The sequence below is a fragment of the Aspergillus undulatus genome (genome assembly GCF_047715775.1).
Source record: "Aspergillus undulatus strain CBS 261.88 unplaced genomic scaffold BDV17scaffold_11, whole genome shotgun sequence".
NCBI classification, from domain to species: domain Eukaryota; kingdom Fungi; phylum Ascomycota; class Eurotiomycetes; order Eurotiales; family Aspergillaceae; genus Aspergillus; species Aspergillus undulatus.
In genome coordinates, this window is record NW_027396615.1 from 1 (window position 1) to 20573 (window position 20573).

At 47.5% G+C, this 20573-nt stretch overlaps 4 protein-coding genes across 4 annotated transcripts; 1 reads left to right on the top strand and 3 right to left on the bottom strand.

Moving 5' to 3' along the window:
* Positions 1-8708: 8708 nt before the first annotated feature.
* On the bottom strand, positions 8709-9633 carry BDV17DRAFT_289028 (alpha/beta hydrolase; the record flags this gene model as incomplete). Its single annotated transcript, XM_073761563.1, has 2 exons — positions 8709-9442; positions 9606-9633. 2 exons carry the CDS (start codon positions 9631-9633, stop codon positions 8709-8711), a joined length of 762 nt encoding a protein of 253 aa, XP_073617858.1.
* Positions 9634-10677: 1044 nt separating this feature from the next.
* Positions 10678-11558, bottom strand: BDV17DRAFT_19092 (uncharacterized protein). Its single transcript, XM_073755101.1, has 2 exons — positions 11397-11558; positions 10678-11344 (listed from the first exon to the last, which is right to left on the bottom strand). Exons 1-2 carry the CDS (start codon positions 11466-11468, stop codon positions 10898-10900), a joined length of 519 nt encoding a protein of 172 aa, XP_073617859.1. The 5' UTR covers positions 11469-11558; the 3' UTR covers positions 10678-10897.
* Positions 11559-12410: 852 nt separating this feature from the next.
* Positions 12411-14934, bottom strand: fbx15 (F-box domain protein). The gene is made up of 3 exons (XM_073755105.1): positions 14657-14934; positions 12721-14606; positions 12411-12627 (listed from the first exon to the last, which is right to left on the bottom strand). Exons 1-2 carry the CDS (start codon positions 14807-14809, stop codon positions 12792-12794), a joined length of 1968 nt encoding a protein of 655 aa, XP_073617860.1. The 5' UTR covers positions 14810-14934; the 3' UTR covers positions 12411-12627; positions 12721-12791.
* A 2192-nt stretch (positions 14935-17126) lies between these two features.
* On the top strand, positions 17127-19693 carry BDV17DRAFT_19247 (uncharacterized protein). The gene is made up of 5 exons (XM_073755137.1): positions 17127-17361; positions 17636-18308; positions 18381-18740; positions 18808-18960; positions 19027-19693. The coding sequence occupies exons 2-5, from the start codon at positions 17658-17660 to the stop codon at positions 19507-19509; spliced, it is 1647 nt and encodes a 548-aa protein (XP_073617861.1). The 5' UTR covers positions 17127-17361; positions 17636-17657; the 3' UTR covers positions 19510-19693.
* The last annotated feature ends 880 nt before the right edge of the window (positions 19694-20573 follow it).

The following is a 20573-nucleotide window of genomic DNA, read 5'->3' on the forward strand; positions in this document are numbered from 1 at the left end:
AGAAAAAGAGCCGATCCAAACGCCAGATGGCTTGTACAGAAGGTCTTTCATTTCAGGAAGCCAGGGATCTAATTTCGTCCAGAAATGAGGAGATAGAAGCAAGAGGGGGGGGTACCAGCGAAGGTGCTCCTCAAAGTTTAGGTGTACCTGAACGTGCTCCACCAAGATGTTCAGAATGTAATATTCAGGGACATAAGAGAACCAGCTGTCCTACTCGTTTTGGCTTTTAGTTTCTGCAATTTAAATTACTTTTGGCAGTGGTATATTACTTTAAAGTTGATCAAGCATCTAGTTTTAAGGCGTGTGCACGGATGACCCGGGAAGTACGGGTCACCCGGGAATTACGTTAACTACCTAATGCTGACTAAGAACTGAGTCATCAGGGATGACCGATATAGCGAACTGTGCACACTGCGTGACAGCTTCTAAATCCTGGTTTTTGCGTTCAGTGGATCCGTCTGTTTCTGGATGTGATACGAAAGTATGAGACCACGTGATCTCTAGCTTAGCCGCTTGGCTACTCCAACTCTCGAGCATCTACCCCTCATTGTGTTAATCATTGTATCTATCAAGGAGAGAGACAATCGTCTAAAGGATAGAGACCTTATAGATAAAGGCATCCGCTTATTAGTAGGCTACGTGCGTGTAGTTAATATAGCTTCATTCTGCCCCTCAAACCTTCTTCCTCTGTGCAAACCATAACATAGGTTATGAGCCCGGGCTGCTATGTCTAGCCTAGCCAGCAGGCCTAGCACCTCGGGGGATTGCGTGAGAACTAATCGTCTTGCCCAATTCAATAGAATTAATACTATACACGGCGTGTTAATCCTCGATCTTGTGAAGGTAGCCAGGCCCGTATACCCTGCCTACCTATCCCTGATCGGGCTATTGAACCACGTACCTAGATACAAACACGACGGATGCCGCCGGCTCAACGAGACCCATGGACTAGGAGATACGTTTCAAGCCGAGAGACTGAAGGCCTAGCGGAGCTGAATATACCCGGAGTATTTGATAAACTAATAGGGACGATTGAACCAACCAAGACAGTACCCAGGGCAAGCGAGATAGTTAAGAGAACTAAGCTAATTAAGACGCCCGAGATACTTAATAGGAACAAGGCAAGCAAGATAATTAAGAGAACTATACCAGACAGAATCCAAAGCGCTAGTGATATTAAGATTGAAGAAGATCCTAGCGAGCAACTCCAGAGTAAATTATTAAAGATACCGGGAGGAGAACTACTTCCCCCCCTTGATAGGGATAATCAGATCAAGCTAGTTAGTATAAAATATAAGATATTAGATAGACTAAATATATAATTATAGAAGAAAAGGATAGAGGGTCTTCTAAAGCTTCAAAAGTGTTAGAGAGTGATTGAGAATACTAGGAAGATAAGGCTGGAAGGGAAGACTAAGCTCCTTAACCATGTAATAGAAGATAATAGCTATATTAAATATAACATGCTTATAGTCACGTACCTGACTGCCTATATCTCTGAAGGAAATACAATAGTAGTAAAGAACTTGGATATCAGCGGAGATATCTGGATCTACCTCATGGATAAATATAAGGCTATAAACCCAAGGAGAAAGATTAACCTGCTAATATAGTTATTTATATAGAATATAGATCTTAAAATAAAGATTAGCAAAGCTATTCAGGACCTTAAAGGGTTGCATGAAGAGGTTAAGGATATATAGGAAAAGGAATACCTAGATCAGGATACTTTAATAGTTTTGTTTCTGTGTAGATTACTACTAGAATATAAGGTATATACAAATAGCCTCAGGTCTATTAGAGAGACCAAGCGAGCAGTTATACTATCCTGATTAGAAAAGAAGGAAATAGCAATTCAAGCAGAGAAACCCTTAGATAGTACTAGTGAATTAGCTAATTGAGTAAAGCAAAGGGAATACTTTAATTATAGCAAGATAGGCCACTTTGCAAGAGATTGCAGAGCCCCTAAGAAGGAAAGGGAGCCAGAGGAAATAAATAGCTAAAAGGATTGAAACAGCAGAGATTCAAGACAAGACCTTAGAAGAACTGGCAGAGATAAGGGCCGAGAAAGGTATAAAGGCCGCCAGAGAGGAAAAGCCCGTACGGTAGAAGAATCAGATATTAACAGTGATTCAAGCGCTAGTAGCAGAGGAACTGCTAGAGACAGCGCGCACTGAGTATACAAATAAAAGGCAAACCGAGCGGTTAAGAACACCTACCGAGTTAAATTAAAGGAATAGATTAGTAATCGATTCGAATACCTGCTTGAAGGAGAAGCAAATGAGAAAGTATACTAATTAAAGGGGAGCAACAACCCTATTATTGATAGTAAAGCAACAAGTACCTGCAGCAGCAAGATTAATCTATTCGAGTCTTTAGATCAGATGTATAGAGGCAGTCTAGGAACCGCTAGGAAATCTATTAAAATTACTAGCAGAGGAATAATAAGAATCCTATTAAGTAGTAGGAAAGTAGCCTGAATTCAAAATATATTATACATGCCTAGGATAAGGCAAACCCTTCTATTGACCCAAGCTCTCCAGGATCAGGGTATCTGGAATAAGCATGTGAGGAAGAAATACTGATTCTTCAAGAGACAAGGAGATATCCTAGCAAGAGGATATAATATCAGTTATACAAGCTACCTAGGATAAGTAAGAAGCAAGAATGCATTAGCCAAAAGGCTTAGGAAGCCTGGAACCACAGAATCTGCAAGGCTTATAAAGTAGATTAACTGGGGATTGCTCCATCAATATTTAGGCTATCCAGGAAAGGCCAGATTTAAATAGATAACAAAGGAACTAGGACTCTTACCTGGGAAAGAGGTAATTGAGGAGTTAAAGACCTGTGAGACATGTATCCAGGTAAAGAGTATAAAGAGATAGAGCCACGCAGAGGTTCCAAGGGTATCAAGACCCTTGAAGAAAGTCTATATAGATTTTTAGGGTCTATATAGTAAGGCAAAGACCCTAGAGAGATACTATCTGTTATTAACAGATAACTACATGAGGCTTTCATGGATATATCTAATAAAGGATCAGGAAGCTACCATAGTAAAGGGTATCCTAGAGTAATAGCTAGCCCTAGCTAAGTAGGAGAAAGATATCAAGTTGCTTATTATTCGAACTGATAATATAAAGGAATTCAAGGCGCTAGAGCCATGGGCCTTGAAAAAAGGGATTCAGATTAAATTCACCGAGCCTGATATACTACAGCAGAATGGCATGGCAGAGAGGTTAAACCAATACCTTCTAGAGATAACCCAAGTAATCCTTATTGATGCAAATATCCCGAAAGAGTATTAGCTATACGCGATCAAGATAGCCAATTATCTTCAAAACCAAGTAGTCCGGGTGCGCGGTACCAAAAAGACTCCCTTTGAGATATAGTTTGGGAGCCCTCTAGATATATCAAAGTTTAGAATCCTGTTCTCCAGAGTATAGTTCTACAAGAAGACAAGTAATAAGCTAGAGCCACGAGCTGTTAAAGGAGTATTTATTAGATACAAGTCAAGCTAAGACCACTACCTGGTCATGGCCAAGCAAGACTAGAAGATCTATCGAGTCACGAATCCAATATTCCTAGAGAACAAGCAAGGCTTTATTAGCAAGGAGCCAGGATCAAGGGATCTAAGGGAAGAACCTGTGTTTTAAAAGATATTTAAAGTTCCTGCGGCGAGCTCAGGAACTAGGGGAAGCATTATTAAAGCTCCGGGAGCTAATAATATAAGCAATAAAGAAGGCAGTATAGATACTACAGGTGTTAGAAGTACTGCCAGCGCTGGAGGTACCACTAGTAATAAGAATAATATTGAAAATGAAGCCGAAGTTAGAAGCAGTAATATAGATAAAGATGGTCAGAATTCTGAATTAACTAATCAGAGGATAGAGGTTGTTATCCTAGCATACAGGCTATTAAATCAGGGAGGACCTCAACCCAACCTATCTACTTAACCAAGCCCTGCAAGAATAACTTCACGGCTATTATTATTATCACTACCACTCCTGATATCAATCAAACCCTCCGAGTCTAGCAGACCAAACCGAATTCAAAAGCCCACACAAGCAGTAATCGAATCCAAGCAGACGGAGGATATTTATAGGCAAAAGCCACGAGCCCAGAAACACAGAGAAGAAAGGGAGGCATCAAGAGATCCTTCTCTGCGCCTAGCTATCGAACAGCAGCGAATTAATAAAGTAGCTAATCTAGCTATATCACTGGAACTTCATCTTAGTGATCATGACGCTTTCAAGGCCAATAAACAACCCAATAGGCAGATCCCTATTCTAAAGACCTATAAAGAGGCAATCAATAATCCCACGTACGGAGTTAAATAGAAGGAAGCAATTAAGCTTGAGCTGAATAACCTAATCTAGTTCGGAACCTGGAGATATGTCAGAAGGCCGAAGGACCAAGCTGTGGTATTAACCAAATAGGTTTTTGATATCAAGTATAGAGCTGATAAATAAATTAACCGGTTTAAAGCAAGGCTAGTTGCCCGGGGCTTCTCCTAACGTGAAGGATTAGACTACAAGGATATATTTACCCTAGTTATTTAATTAGAGAGTCTTCGAATCCTATTTACTTTAGCAGTAACCCATGGCCTGAAAGCCTATCTACTTGACATAATAAATACCTATATTAGATCTAAGATTAATAAACAGATCTATATAGAGATCCCTGAGGGAGTAGATCCCAAATCCCATGATCTAAATAATATATATGAGATACTACAATCCCTATACAGACTTTGATAATCTGCCTATCTTTAGAACCAAAAGGTTAAGAAGTTTATTATATTAATTAGATTCTGCCAGAGTACTGCAGATCCTGGAGTCTTTATTAATAACCATGGTGTTATTATAGCTCTCTATGTGGATAATATCTTGATCTTTAGCAAAGATATCAAGGATATTAAGTCTACCAAAGATTACCTAAAGAGCTTCTACCCAATAAAAGACCTAGGACTTGCGTAGAAGATATTAGGGATCTAGATTACCCAGGCTAAGGACTCTATCTAACTAGACCAGGAGTTCTATACATGTTCTATCTTAGAGGAATTTAACAGAATTAGCCTCTCAAGGTACCCCACTAAATCCTAGCATTGATCTAGATAATAAATTATCTAGGAAGCTACCTCGCGATCTGCATGCTAAATTCAGGAAGATTATTAGATAACTTACTTATCTAGCTAGCGGTACCAGGCCAGATATCCAGTTCTCGGTCAACTAATTAAGCTAGTATCTTGCAGATCCCCGAGATATCCACCTCAGAGCTTCGAAACACCTCCTTCGCTATATTAAAGGTACTATCACGTACGGGATAACCTATAGTGCAAAGGGGAGTGAAGGGACCCTAGTGGGCTACTCAGATTTATTATACAGGAATGCCACAAAGCACTGATTAACTAGTGCCTATGTCTTTACGATGGCTGATGGACCAGTTAGTTGGTGTAGCAGGAAGTAACCGATTACTGCTATGTCCACTACAGAAGCGGAATATATTGCAGCTGCAGAGGCAGCAAAGCAGGCTATCTAGATTAGACACTTCCTAGCGGCTATTCAGAAGCATCCTAAGGGACCGACCCAATTAGGGATTAATAATCAAGGTGCTTTCACACTAGCATCTAATCCAGCTAACCATCTACGCAGCAAACATATCCGTGTATAATATCATGCTATTCGGGACTTCATCGAGCATGGAGATATCAAGCCAAAATACATTCCTACCTCTCAAATAGTTGCAGACGGACTGACAAAGGTAATAAAGGTAAATAGGTATCAGCAGATAATTTAACTACTACAGTTAGAGTTAAAATAAAATTCTATAATATAATATCTAGACCCGCAGATTGATAAGATATAAGGTGTTCAATACCCCTATACTATTTTTGTAATTTCCTGTTTTGGAAGCTTGTATAGCTTCATTTCATTTATTTTGGGTTATTAAACAAAGGGGAGTAATACAAAAGTATAAGACCACGTGATCTCTAGCTTAGCCGCTTGGCTACTCTAACTCTCGAGCATCTACCCCTCATTGTGTTAATCATTGTATCTATCAAGGAGAGAGACAATCGTCTAAAGGATAGAGACCTTATAGATGAAGGCATCCGCTCATTAGTAGGCTACGTGCGTGTAGTCGATACAGCTTCATTCTGCCCCTCAAACCTTCTTCCCCTGTGCAAACCACAACAGGATGGAATGCTGTTAATAGTCTTCTGGTAATCCTCATCAAGGCACAAATTCATTTCTATATTAGAGAGACAAATTGAGGACCCCTGTCAGACACAATTGCTGATAGAGGTCCATGATACTGGATTAGATATTTTATTAGCAAGTCCACAACTGCTTGAACTGTTATCTCTTTCATTGTTATGGGTTGATCCCATAACATGCACCGCGTAGCTTACGCGGCTGTGGTCACGTGGTTCCTGCCCCTCTACCTTCTGTCTGCCCTCTTGTACATACGGCACGTTTAGATAGGAAGATCCATCTATTTACGTCCCCTTACATTAGGAATCGCTCTTTTCATAGCTTTAAAGATACAGCTTTTAAACAGTTAATCTGTAATTACCATGATAGATGTAGCTCCTGTCCTGGATATAGGTAAATCAGTTATAAAGTTAATAGATATCTCACTCTATTGCCGCTCAGGAATAGGCAGTGGTTTTAAAAGACCATATCTCTTTTCCCTCTATATAGCTTTGCTGCCACAGATGTCACAGTTAGGTAAGAACTGTTGTACATCTTGTGATAAACCTGGCCAAGTAAATCTTCTGTTGATAATTGCCTTTAAAAGGTCACGACCAGGATGTCCTGTTAGGGCTGAATCATGACATTGATGGATAATAGAGGTATGCAGCGGCTCATAATATAGAATCCATATACAATCTCTCCATATTAATTGTTGCCCTTCATCAACAGAGCATTCTGATATTGAAATAGGCAGTCCCCAATAAGATGGGATTTGTCTAGCTCCTTCACAGACCATGTTCCGTAGAAGCCAATACCGCCTATTATGTAATAAAGCTTCCTTCCACAGTTGTTGGAGCTTTGGCTCAGAATCTGTAAAGGGACATAGGGGAATATCTTCCATATTTGGTTCTTTATCTCCTGTTTGATCCTTATCGCCTCCCAATACCTATGGAGCGCCAATATATAAATGGTGGGTTCTTAGGGTCTCGAATAGCATAGCCATGCTGTTTAAGGACTGATACGGCATGCCAAACAGAAGGCCAAATATGACCGTTCCGGTGCTATATGGTAGAATACTAAGCATGGAGAAGAGAATAATGTACATCGGAAAGTGTTTGTGGGAAGCCTCTCGCAAAGCGAGGGCTAACCTGAAGAGGCAGGCGGTCTGGGACGGCACAATACTGGTATGCGATGAACCTCCAGTTTGAACGGGATCGCGGCACGCAGGGCCGTGACAAGGACAAGGTTCTATTTTTACTTGATAGTAGCTGGTGGAAGCGTCCTTGGAGGCGGTTATTGTCACAGGCCATGGCCTGGGTCTTGGTTATCGGCAATGCCCTCAACCAAAAGCTTAAACAAAGTTACATCTATCTGAACCATGGTTCAGAAAAGTCAAAAGTGTTAACATATATTCAGAAAAGTTGATAAAAAGGAGGAAAGAAAGTTCATGTTTCTGTCTTTTATCTGTTTCTCTAAGCTTGTGATACTCGTTTATACAGGACAGCTAGTTGAAAACAATACTACCTAAGCCCGTGACAATATCCTTCTGCTTTAGATATCAGTTTTTGATATTTTAATAGGTATGATTTATTTTGTATAGGTTTTCAGTTTTTATCATAAAGAATAGTCAGTCTAATCTATCAATAGAAGCTTTTTATTCTATAATCTAGGCGCGGGAAGGAGGGTATTTTAGTATTTTTTTTATTCTATTATCCTAGAAGACTCTTATATAGGGTTTAAACTAGTTAAAGGCAGGCCCTTTAAGATAGGTCCCTGCGAATACAACCTTGTCCTATACATCCGTTTTGCTCAAGTTGTTTATACGGATATACATGTCTATTAAGGTTAGATATCTTCTTAAGGTAGCATGCTTACCTTTAAATACTTCAGTATCATTTATTTTAATTCCCTTGAATATTTGTAATACGTTTACTTGTCCTATTAAGCTACTTATACCTTGCCTAATTAGGTCAAACTTTTGAGCGTTGGTTAGCTCGCGAGTAACCTGCCGCTGTCGCGACGCTGTCGGCGACGATGGAGTTGAAATGTCCGGTTGATGAGGAGGGAGTGCCAGTTCCGCCCACGGTCAAATCTTCCAATGGGCTTAGTGGTGTGCCCGATAGCTTCGGGTGTGACATGGTGCTGAGGAATGAAAGGTCGAAGGAGCTGTTGGCTTGCTGACTTCCCTTGGCCCTGAAGTGGGTGGACGCTGGTGGCTCTTTCCTTGGTTACTTTTGAACTACGTACTCTATCTGTTCCAGCGCTCGATGGGAAGTCCTTGACAACCTTGCAAAAATCTTCTTCTCTGCCAGTAGTGAACCACTGTTATGACTCCTTCCATCATTTCTCAAAAGCCCTTGCTACCCGGTCAGCACAATCCCTCAACAAAAGCGGCCCCTCACTCAAAACACCTGCAGTCCAGCATCATCAGCTCAGAGCTCCAAGAAAATACCGTAAGGAGACTCACCATTCATAGAAAGGATCGACTGCGTCGCCCCTTCATAAACCTTAACCTCAACACCACGATCTCCAGCTCCCCTCACCCTCCCAAGCCCCCTCCAACTGCTTCGCAAACGACCTCGCGTCAGGCGCAAGCAAATCCTGCCCGGCAATCGCAATGAATGTTCTCGGAAACGTCCGTAGAAGCATCGAGGGCGCGAGATTTGGCGACGCGTCCCACCATTCCCGATCCTTGCGGTTCGGCAAGTACATGGCACGATACCATTCCATCCTGGCGGGGTTTAACCACGGGGCATGCTCGTTTTCCGCCCAAATGCCAGACACAGAAGCGGTATTGTCTATTACTGGTACCACGAGCAGCTGAAAACATATTGGTATCGGCGGGTTGAGCTGCGAAGCTTTCATGCTTAAGACCGCAGCAAGATTCCCGCCGGCTGAGGTTCCTCCTACCGCGATGCGCGTTTTATCGACGCCTCCTAGTTTCTCGGAGCCACTGGGACTTACAACCCACTGCAGCGCAGATACCGCATCTTCCACGGCCGTGGGGTAAGGATGCGCAGGCGCAAGGCGATACCCGACCGTGACCACAACACACTCCGCGGTTGCGCAAACGAGTGAGCAAAGGTCATTCCCGTCATTAATACCACCGATCGCCCATCCGCCGCCATAGAACCAGACGAAGACTGGCCAGCCCGTACTCGACCTCTTGCTTTCGGGAGTGAAGATGCGGACATCGAAATCGCCTAGGTTGAGGTCTTGGATTGAGCCCACTGGCGTCAAGGCGGATCCTGTAGGTCGTAATTCATTTCGGGCTGAACCATCCCAGGTTTTCTGGTCGTTTGGGATCACGTATTGGAAGTATATATCGTGAAAGGAGACGTATCAGGGGTCGAGGAGAGGGCGGACAGAGCGATGGATGGGTCAATGGATTGGGTGTGATGGTGATGGTACTGACGACGACCTTGGAATCGGACGCCATTGTAGGCCTGAAAATATAACCCGGATTGTCCTTCAGTTAACAATCGAACAGAATAGTGACCATGGCCATGATAATTTGATCCTTGATGCCTAGACCTCGGCTGCTGCCTGTTGGCGCCATCCGGCAGGCAGTGCTTATCAGAGGAGTACCAGGATCTCCTCCAACTCCAACTCCAACTCCAAATTCTCCCCAATTGAACTGCGCTGTTGATGCCCAAAGGGCAATGAGTCCAAGATCTGGAAAACGGGATTCGAAGAACGCATTGATCTGCTCATGTAAAGGGAGCATGTTGTTAAAGAGCTCCGTAGTTGAGTCTTTACTGCTTCCTTGTTCTAGTGTCCGCTGCTGTTAGCTTCGTAGGCACCCTCGTCGCAAGACGATATGGCAGAGCTGCAGTACCATAACCGCGGAGAAGTAAGCCAAACCAAGCCCTTCTGCTTTGAAGCCTCGCAAGTTCCAGCTCGGCCAGCGGTGGAGCGGAGGAATATTCTCTTCAAAGTCTATCAGGGCGGTCGATAGCTTCTGATATTCCTCTGCTACAATTCGCCCTGCAGGCTGATCAGTGCTTACAAGCCTGGCTTCCCGTCCCCAGAGGTTATGGGTCTGTAGCAGTGCAATGTAGCGAGCAATAAGCGTGTCGGGAAATGGACCAGAGATGGATCTTCGAGGGCCGGCAATGTTCCTGTCATGGCGGCACGAGGCCCGTTGGTGGCTCCAAAAGCAAACTCGTGCTCGCTGCAGGGCAGAAGAGCGGAGATATCTCGGTACGAGATGGAAACGGGAGAGCTGGCCCTAGGGAGGAGACTGTTGTAGCTCTTTAGCATTCAGAATGTTCGTCTCGCAGATTCTGTGTGGACGATGGCTTCCGTCATTGCGGCTTCGTCTAGTTGATATGTTTCTTCCCTGTGAAGTTGCAATATCCCGGCCATCCAACGTTCTTGACTAGAATATAGGCGGGGGAAATCGAATAATCTACACTACAGTACATAGATGCTTGACGCCGAAACGAAGAAGGCGTCGCGTCGACTTTCCAGATTCCAAGAATATGCGTGCCCGTACATGCTTTTCGTGGTATGATCACAGAACAGTGACTGGACTTCAACACTTGGCAAACAGCAAGCAAGGCTCAGCCAAGGTTGATGTATCAAAAATTATCTATTCTTGCGCTGCCCTAGGTCAAAAACAATTTGTTTCGTTTCATTTCACGCCTCATTGTCATGCAGTCAAACGGTTTCAAGCGTTCAGAGTGCAGAGTCATCAAAGACTAGCTAGCTGCTCGGGGCGTCGCGTCTCTCGAGTCTGTCTCGCAGTCGAGATGGTCGGGTAACAGACGTGGCTGCGTGCGAGATGCATTGCATGTGCACCGTGCTGCCCTGAAAGAAGATGGCTCAACCAATCCGGACCTCGAAGGCGGGTGAGGCGAGCTTATTTGTTCCTCCAACTTTGCCACAGAGTCTAGCGGTGAAGGAGAGGTACTTTCGAGGCTATCTTGGTATTCTGTGGGGATTGGACGGGAACAGCGATTAGACCAGCAATTGTCTCTGCCGATCGAGGCTGTAGCAGGTTGACAGATGGATTTCCAATTCGTTGAGGCTGGACGCAAGGTCTCACGATGCGTATGGATGTGACTAATCACATTGCCTTTAATGCCTTCATTGGAAGGCGAGCTCATTGTCTCACTCACTCTGCTACCTGCATAGAAAATGCATTGCTATGTACAGTAAGTACTCTGAGTAAGCAAGGACAAAGCAAGTCAGACAAACCGAAAAGTTTGAGCTCGAGCGCAATGCATATGGGTTGGGCTGAAGCCGCTGGGCTGGACCACACCATGGCATACCCGTGGAGGGCAGGGCAAGTTAGATATGCAAAACGATAAGATGGTGTAAATCCCTCAACTTTATTGCAGTCCATGTCCCGGTCCAAACTCAAGACAAGGCGAGGCTGTGGGGGGGAATGCACATTGCGTGATGGGTTCGTACCATAACTAGCTAGCTTCTGGGTACCGCATCCCCACCTTCACGTAGAAAGTAGGGCTCGTATTCGTGGCTTCGTCTTTGGAGTGAGGGGTATCCACTCAATCCCAGTCAGCCTCAGACTCGCGGATAGGCAGCTCAAGCGAGAGATGCTTGTGTAAGCGCGGAGTTCTAGACGAGACCGCTTACGGAGATCACGAGTGCCTTTGTGGATCGGGTGTACGATTAAGATGTACTTCAAGGGCGAAGAGTATATATATTGCGGAGAACGGTGGGTATGATAATGATGACAAAACATAAATTAGACCTTGGTATCATTGCACCGCGCAATTTCTTGATCAATCGGTGATTGTCGGCGGAAGACGGAAGAGGCCAGCCAGGCTGGTTGCTTCATCGGAATCCTATTCCTGACCGACTCCATGGCGTTCTTTGCCACGCTGAACCTCTGTAATGGCGCGATGTAGTAGGTTGCAGCAATATGTAAGTGGCGTAGGAGGGTTGAATATCGACTACACATCTGGATGCCGCAGTAAACCAGGGCGTTATGCCGATATTGGGATTGGTTTTGGGTGGCGGCGTTCTTGCGAACAGGAAGGTCGCTTGTTCCAGTATGCCGAAGCCTAATGTGGAGGCTCCATAACAGGACGGTATATGGCGAATGCCAAGCGCAGTCTACTTGGCATAGAGAGTAGAAGGAAGTCCGAGAACACGAGGCTGAGGTGCAGCATCGTCAGAATTAGTCAACGTGACTGCTGAGCGCAACCCCCTTTGTGGACAAGCTTGCGCTGTTTCAGTTCTTTTAAATTTTGTCATAACCTTTTTTTTTTTTTTTTTTGGTGGGGGCAAAACGAGGCTGAATATTGTGCTGTTTCAGTTGGCCCCCGCGCCGCGGCTCCCGTGTCGAATCTAACGCTTCACGGTGCGAGAAGGCGAATATGCGATATCGAGGCCGGGGCCTCGCTAGATTGAGACGAGAGCACCGATGTTCATTGTTGAATGTCTCATTGTATGGCTTCCATGCCTGTAATATTTAGCTAAGTTTACACCATAAGCTATGCGCTAATCAAAAGTGCTGCCTGCAAGTGCAGTGGCTGTGCATTACCTAGTGCCGTACCTAGTGCGACTCTGCCAAAACGCTAATCCGCATTCGCCTCCTGAAGACCTCAACCCGAGAATCCGGGCTCTTCAGCGGAACCAGAAGCCACGATCGATGTTGAGGTACATTGCAGGTTCCTCGCGGACAGCTGGCACGTTATGGTTTGTCGATTTCCCCGCAACGGTCGTGTGCATGGATGCGCGGTCCTGTCCGACGTCACTTACATGAGCCCTTTCAATGCCAATGGCCTCTTGGACTTTCTCCGGGGCAGCGGCATGGCTGCCAAAGTTCAGACGCTTGAGCCCCGGCAGTCGTAGGGCGGGGTCGAAGCTGATAAGGATAAGCGCTTGATCACCTGGCTCCAGGCCGTCCTGATTCACAGAGTACACCAAGGATCGATCGTCTGCAACGGCTTGAACTTGTCCGGTTCGCTTTGAGGGGCAGAGTAAGTTGTTGAGCTCCGGGGGAGCGTCATCAGGGGGCCAAAGGTGAACGCCGCGAGTTTCGAAGCGCTCCTCGCTATTTTCCACCGGACTCCCGTCCGCTTCGCTAAGTTCAGGTGGAAATAGGAGCCCCCGGTGTTTTTTGCCCTCGATGCCTTCCTCGTCAATAGGCGACTTTCGCTTCCTCGACACAACGCGTATCCGCATTCGATCCCGAGGTACGATTTCGCCGGGGCGCGCTTTCGGGAGAGGGTCATTCACCAGGTCACAATAGCTGGAAGCTGAGACGTTGTATGTTCGAAACTTGGTCTTTGCAAGGATAAAATCGCGCCTGGGCTTCGGTTCAGCGTCGCCGTCGTATTCCGCGTGATACTGTCTGCGGAGCCGTTTCCGAGGTCGTTCATAGTTGGGCTTAGAGTACTCGTCCAGTGTTTTGGCGAGTGGGTCATCGGCGGGTATTGGAGTTAAATAATAATCGGAGGGTGGTTGTTGTTTGTCGACATCGGCTGGAGCAGGAAGGGCCTGGATATAATATGTCCGGCAGTTCTCGCTTCCACCACCTCGCCACTCTCTGCGGCACTCGAGAATCATCAGCTGCCCAGTTGCTTCGTCTTCTCTGAGCGAGAGGTCAGACCAGGTGTCGTTGATCGGGCCCTCGCGATGCTGCCGACGCCAGGTGCGGTGAGTTTTGATGCCGTCTTTGGGTATTGTGAGACTGGGATTCAAGCAGATCCAGACGTAGTATGAGGTCCAGTCCACTTCCTCTTCTTCAAAGTCAACTAGGGTCGAAATAGCATAGAGGTGATCGCGGTAGACTTCAAAGCAGACCGTCTGCCCGATTTCATTGCCAGCAAATCTGTCCAAAACAACCATGTCTTGCTTCACGATTTTCCCGGTATTCAAATCCGCGCAGTTGACCTCCCACTGTGCGTGCCCCTGAGTGTCAACAGCTGAGTGTGATCCGTAGTAAAGAAACGACCTGCTGTGGCGGACAAACAGGCGTTGTGTTGATTCAATCGGCGCCCTCAGTCTAAGCCGGCCGCCCCTCTCGTAGGTTGACTTGGGCTTGAGGTCGAGAGCAAGCATCCATGCCTCTTCCCGGTCGTCCAGCTCTACCAGAAATGCGACCACCCAGTTGCTGTAGTTCATGAGAGACACCCGCGTCGTTTCAGTTTCTGGGTTGCATTCTGGAATTGCACGACGAAGAACATTTGGCAGATTCAGGACCTGCTCCACGCGGCTTGCTCCACGTACGTCCAGGGCGCGGATCTCATCGTTGAAGATGTAGCATAGCGAGCCGCCAGCGTAGAGAAAAGAGCTACCATAGCCGAGGACGGCCGCCGAGTAAGGTTGAGCGGTGGCAAAGGACTCCTTGACGTCGTACAAACGCCCGAGGGCTTCGCGGTAGCCACTCTTGGCGCGATCGGCCTTTTTCCCCTCTTCCGTATGCAGCAAATCACTCTGGCTCGATTAGTGTGTGCGCGCCGACGCAAGGGAGAACCCGGGCTTACCCTCACGGTGTTCCGCGCAATGGAGTCGCCTCTTGTCAGGGCGTTGAGAGTGCGATTGACGCGACTGAGGTGGATGAAATCATGGCAATCAAGCTTGGAGGCCACTTGGTAGAACACATCGTAAGGGATGGTGTCCAGATTCCTGCTGGTCATCTTCTACTATGACCAACAAGATAGACAAGGACGAGGCGGCCTACGCACAGGGAGACAATCGGACCGGAGTGACGAGGGTGCGTTAGACATCTGTTCGAGAATGGAGTTGAATAACACTAAAGGAGCCCCAGTTAGCGCTGACGGGGAAGTGTTTGGGGGTGTTGGCTCACACCCTGTGTGAATCAAAGCAAAACACTGGGATGAATCCTTAGCTTATTAGTAGTGGCAGAGAGGTCAGACGGAGGCGGCGATGAGGCTCTTAATCAGGGATAAGACAAGTGGATCTGAAAATAGAAATGAACCAGGATGGATGATGGTTGCTGCTGATGTCGCATTGTGGAGCAGACTAGAAGACCGCTGCCCGGTGGGAATTTCTTTTGGGCTTGCGGCTCTGCTAACCCCCCTTCTGCGCCGCCTAGTTCCATTTCTGCTCTTGGTCTCTTTGTTCCTTCCCATTTGCTTCCCTACGAGCCTCATCTCCTTGTCAAAAGACCATTCCAGCCACGCGTCAATAGCCCGAGGATTCCACGCGAGGCCGCCTGTGGCAAGGTGATCAGCTCCCACCTGCTTAGCGATCGCCCTCCACCTGCAATCCAAGGCTGCGTGCTCTCGTTGCTGCTTACTTGTTTGAGCACCCACCTTTTTTCCTTGTCTTCGCGCGACACGTTCGCTCTATTGATCGCCTGAAAATTTTGCTACTCGATTTACTCCAATTGCTGATGGGCGCCTCATCCGGTCTTGTGACATCCATTCTTTACGGTCGGCCGCTGAAAATCAAATCACTCGAGGCTGTGCTCGGACAAGGCTGGCATGATATACCTCAGACACTGCAAGTCACCTTTTATCGCAATCTCTGAGTGACAACACATGGTTCTGTTTTCCGGAATAGGTTGCTTGGCTTCATGCTTCCCTGCGCAGCCCCTATCACAGGCTATGACACCTCCGCCTTGAGAGCTCCGGCCAGGATCATGCACCAGGATCGAGCAACTTCTTCTTTGGCTGAGGTATTTTTGTGATCGTCCCCGGCCAGCACCTCGTGACACAGTGATGGAGAATCATCGACTTGGAAACAAGTAGCTACAACGGACCATGCGGGGCTTTCATACCATGTTCCATTATTGCTTTCCACCTGCCTTGCCCTTGCCCCTCGTACAGAACGCGTCTCGAAAGTTGTAATACAAGAGCGCAAGGCTTCTTTGCTTTCTTTCGCTGCAATGCTGGCTCTGCACGAAAAAAAGTCTAGACCGACCGAGAACAAACCAAAGGCTAAAGGCAATCAATGAAACGAAGAAGATCCGTGTCCAAAAGGAGGGGTATCTTTGGCAGCCTTGTGGCCTTGTCCTACTTGGCACAGAAAACGCAAGGACAACAACCTCGAGCAAATCCTATTAGTTGGCTGTCTTCCCTGATTGCGTGGTCTTCACCCCGGTACTTGCATCCTTTTTGCCCGGGTTAATCGCTTTCCCCTCACCTTCATGGGCTCGACGATGGTCCCCGAGGTTTAGCTTGGGATTTTCGAATCTCGCCAAACTCCAACGCTCAGCATGGAAAGTTTTGAGAACAAGCGCAGACAACTGTAGAACATTCGGAAACCTTCTCGAATTGTTCTATGATTGTTCTAGAGCTTCCAGAAGCTTTCCTTTTCAGGGATGCGTGATAAACGGGCCAGGCCGCGAGGGAATGCTGATTATACAAGGTACAAAAGGTACACCCCAGGAGCATACTTAAAAGGCCAAGAGATTCAGCTATAGGCCTGAAAGCAAGCTCCAAGCATCTGTCCTGCATTGAATCTCACGGCGTCGATCATCACCTCCACGGACCCAAATGCCGGGACGCCTCCTGCGCCGTCGGCGGCTCCGCTTGCGGCGGTATCTGCTGAAGGCCTTTGCGACTCACTGTCAGTTTTGAGGACGCCTACACCTGACACTTGCGGCAATGTTCGCAATGGTCCTATAAACCCGCCTAACCAGTTCTCACATGTTCGGCGTCTCCGATCCATAAGCATCGACGGGTAATAGACGGAGGTGAAGAGAGCTGAATCCCGGACCGAAATCATCATCTTGGCCGGCTTCGTAGAACATTGACTCTGTTCTAGAGAGACCGAGTCTATCGCCGTGGAGGATGCTCCAATTCAGATAATTTGAGACGCCCGCGGCTCAAGATTAACGGGGATCGATCCGTACCCGCCTACCCTTCCGCTCATTCAATAAAATGAATCAAAATCTTGTGCTCCTCAGTCTTAGTATCCACCCCGCAGCAAGATCACCATTTTCTACTCGAGACAGGTTCTGCTGCAGTCGGTACCTGGTAGCATTTCGGAATCGCCAAGCCCATACTTCAGGTCCTACCGTCCCCTTCACATGCCTCCTTGGCGCCGCGGCGGCGCATACTTTCTACATATGTGTTGAGCCTCTCAGCTCCTGTATATTCGTATAAGGCCGCGTGAACGTCACTAAGACCCTGGCCCTGCTGGAATGAGTTCTGTTTACTGCTACTGGAAAGGGTGTTCTCGAGTAGAGACACTCAACGTGAACGAGCATGCATATAAAAATGTATGGCAGAGCGTGCAGGCGGGCTCATGTTTACTCCATTGCCATTTCTGTCAGTGTTACTAGAAACTCTCCTCTCTTCTGTCGTCTTCTCCCCTGTTCTCGCTCTTTCTCCCTCCCTCCTCTCTTCTTTCTCTTCTACATCTTCCGGTTGTGCAGATTCCCATCCCCGTCTGCCACTAGCTCCTCCATCGCCATCGCTTTACTCCCTTTCTATCTGTATGCCACGCACCCGCAGCACCATATATCCAGTCTGACAATACTCTCTGGGTCCCAGCTAGTATCCGCTTCTCGCCGCGATGTCCGCCTCCCAGGACCAGGACCCTCTGCTCTCAGAGGAGGGTACCATGTATCACCTGAACCTGCTAGGAACTGATGTACCCAAGCATCCAGGACACGAAGCTTCACTTGCACCTATCATCGCCAGCCCCGCTTTGCGCCGTCTTGTTGAAAACCATCGAGTCCCTCAAAATGCAGAGGTTCATGCCGATACTGTTGCAGATTCGGAAGCCAGGTACCTAAAGTCTGACCCTGAGTCTGCTGCCGATGCTGATACCGACCCCGGCCCATCAACGCCGCTCCAGTATGGTCTCTTAGCGGGTGTCAGCGACAAGCTCCGGTTGACCAATGCGAGAGTCAAAGCAGGAGAACCGGTGGCTGCCGAAGAGGATCCTCGACTCTTCTTCAACATAACACCGCCCTCGAGTACCTTCATCTGCGGCTCACAAGGCTCCGGCAAGAGCCATACTCTCTCCTGCATCCTTGAGGCATGCTTGATTCCGTCCTCAAAGCTCGGACGGCTGCCCAAACCGCTCGCTGCCGTGGTCTTTCACTACGATACCTTCATCTCCGATGCCAGAGGCCAGCCCTGCGAGGCGGCATATCTCGCTTCGAATGACGAGATTGAGGTGAGGGTTCTGTGTGCGCCGACCAATATCCCCACCATCAAGGTACGTCCATTTCGCTTTCTATCTCTTTCTCGGCGTTCAGTGCGATTTCCGCCTAACACTTCTTCTATCAAGAAAACTTACGCAGGTCTCAACGTGACCATCGAGCCGCTCACTATTGATCAGGGTCATCTGGGAACCCAACGGATGATGGAACTTATGGCCGTAAGCGAGGACGACGTTCCGCTTTACATGGAGTCTGTGAAGCGTATTCTGCGCGAGATGCGCATCGCTCAGCAAAAGAGTGGAGCCAGAGGGTTCAACTACCGTGAGTTCAGGACTCGCATTGACGGATGTGACTTTACGCCTGGACAGATGGCGCCGCTCTTGCAGAGGCTGGATGCATTGGAGAGTTTCATGCCCGCTTCGCAGACCAAGCTCGCGACGCGGAAGCGGACCAAGGTCGGCGGAGGCGGGACTGATTGGACAAGCGTGGTGAGTTACCATATCTTTTATCGTCTCCGTGACTTAGCTGTCTGTATCTAACATCGTCTTCTTCCAGCCTGGCCGTCTGACGATTGTCGATCTTTCGTGTCCTTGCATCTCTCCGGCAACCGCTTGTTCGCTGTTCAATATCTGTCTCAGCATATTCCTCCAGTCGGATATGAACGGTGTCAACGTAGGCCGGGTCGTTGCTTTGGATGAGGCACATAAGGTACGTATTTCCTTCCAATCCCTAGCCCTCTTTAAAGTCATACATGATGCCCTAACCTTTGACAAGTACATGACCTCAACCCCCGAGTCCGCCGTGTTCACTGAAACAATCCTCCGCGCTGTCCGTCTGCAGCGTCACCTCGGCGCTCGAATCATCGTTTCGACCCAGGAACCAACTGTATCGACCGCCTTGCTGGATCTGTGTTCCGTGACAATCGTGCACCGTTTCACGTCGCCAGACTGGATGAAGGTTCTGAAGGGTCATTTGGCTGCTGCGCAGAAGAAAATTGGGGTCGGTTCCTCCAAGTCTGAGCGTGACGATGATACCGTGGCTACGCTGTTTGAGAGGATTGTCCAGCTCAAGGTTGGAGAAGCTTTGCTTTTTGCTCCCAGTGCAATCGTTGGTGTTCGTGTTCGTGATGATCAGGATAACGGCGCCAGCGGTTTTGAGCAGGGAATTGAGTTTGAGAAGTTAGGAGGGAAGGCCTTGGGCGTCACCGTGAGAGGAAGGTTGACAGTTGATGGGGGAAAGAGCATTCTCTCGCAGTGAGAACATGGACGAGGCGAAGAATTGAAAGGGCTAGGTGTTGAACGGGGAAGGAATTGGGGAGGATAGACCGACCGTCGAGGGGTAAGTAATCTGACTAGGCGGAGTGTCCTGTATGAGTAGAAACACTAGAATAGATCGATTAGATTGATTAGAACTAGATTGGAATTAGAAAATTGTATTGAGACTTAGAAAACCTACCTCCATTTCTGTACGCGTTTCACGCAGCAGTATGCAATCGGGATAGGCTGGAGTCAACATTGACGACGGGATGGACGGTGCTTGAGCAGTCAACGATAGTACGTCCCGTCTGCTGCTGCGATGAGGAGGGAGCAACCCCCATGCCATGCCTACCTATCGGGAGAGGAGCAGCTGGTCTGCACTGCTCTTTGGCAGGAAAGGGGCTGGCCTACAGACTAAGAACTTTCGGCTTTGTTAGGTATATCCCTAGACGCATGCGTACCTACTACTGCCTGTACAAGTTCGTCATGCTTCTCCTACAAGATGGTCATCCGTACGTATGAGCCTATGAATGATTAACTTCTGATTGATGATATATTTATCTACCTCCCAACCTCAACATCAACCGTCTTCCGTAACCCTAATCTTGGGATCCGTCGCATCCCACAAAATCTCCTGACTCGCACTTCTCGAACAATCAACCTCCACATCAACCGTGGCATCATAATCATACACCCTAGATCTAGATCTCGGCCCCCTTCTCTTCCTGCCCAACCTCTCCCGCAACCCAGATGCCTCATTAAGTCCAATCCCACCATTAGACTCAGTCCCATTAGAACGCGAAGGATAACTCGCATCCCTGCTCGACCGCTGCTCCTTCAAAAATCCAAAAAATGGCGCGCAGCGCAGGTAAAGAGATCGCTATTATCGCGGTGCTGATTTCTGTGCATGTCCAGGCGACTACGGGCGAGAAGAACCAGGCTGCGTCGTGGGCTTGCTGGACGGAGTCGATCATTGAGATCATCCTCAGGATGGATATTCTATTTCAGCCAAGAGTCAAAGGGGGCATGAGGTATTTAGGTTGGATGCTTACACGATTGCGCTAC

Excerpts from the sequence above, each read along its gene's own strand:
- BDV17DRAFT_19092 (XM_073755101.1), bottom strand. The coding sequence starts at position 11,468 with ATGCCATGGTGTGGTCCAGCCCAGCGGCTTCAGCCCAACCCATATGCA. Across the intron at positions 11,345-11,396 it reads GCTCGAGCTCAAACTTTTCG|CAATGCATTTTCTATGCAGG; the intron begins GTTTGTCTGACT and ends TACTGTACATAG.
- fbx15 (XM_073755105.1), bottom strand. The coding sequence starts at position 14,809 with ATGACCAGCAGGAATCTGGACACCATCCCTTACGATGTGTTCTACCAA. Across the intron at positions 14,607-14,656 it reads TTGCGCGGAACACCGTGAGG|AGTGATTTGCTGCATACGGA; the intron begins GTAAGCCCGGGT and ends TAATCGAGCCAG.
- BDV17DRAFT_19247 (XM_073755137.1), top strand. The coding sequence starts at position 17,658 with ATGTCCGCCTCCCAGGACCAGGACCCTCTGCTCTCAGAGGAGGGTACC. Across the intron at positions 18,741-18,807 it reads GGACTGATTGGACAAGCGTG|CCTGGCCGTCTGACGATTGT; the intron begins GTGAGTTACCAT and ends GTCTTCTTCCAG. Across the intron at positions 18,961-19,026 it reads CTTTGGATGAGGCACATAAG|TACATGACCTCAACCCCCGA; the intron begins GTACGTATTTCC and ends ACCTTTGACAAG.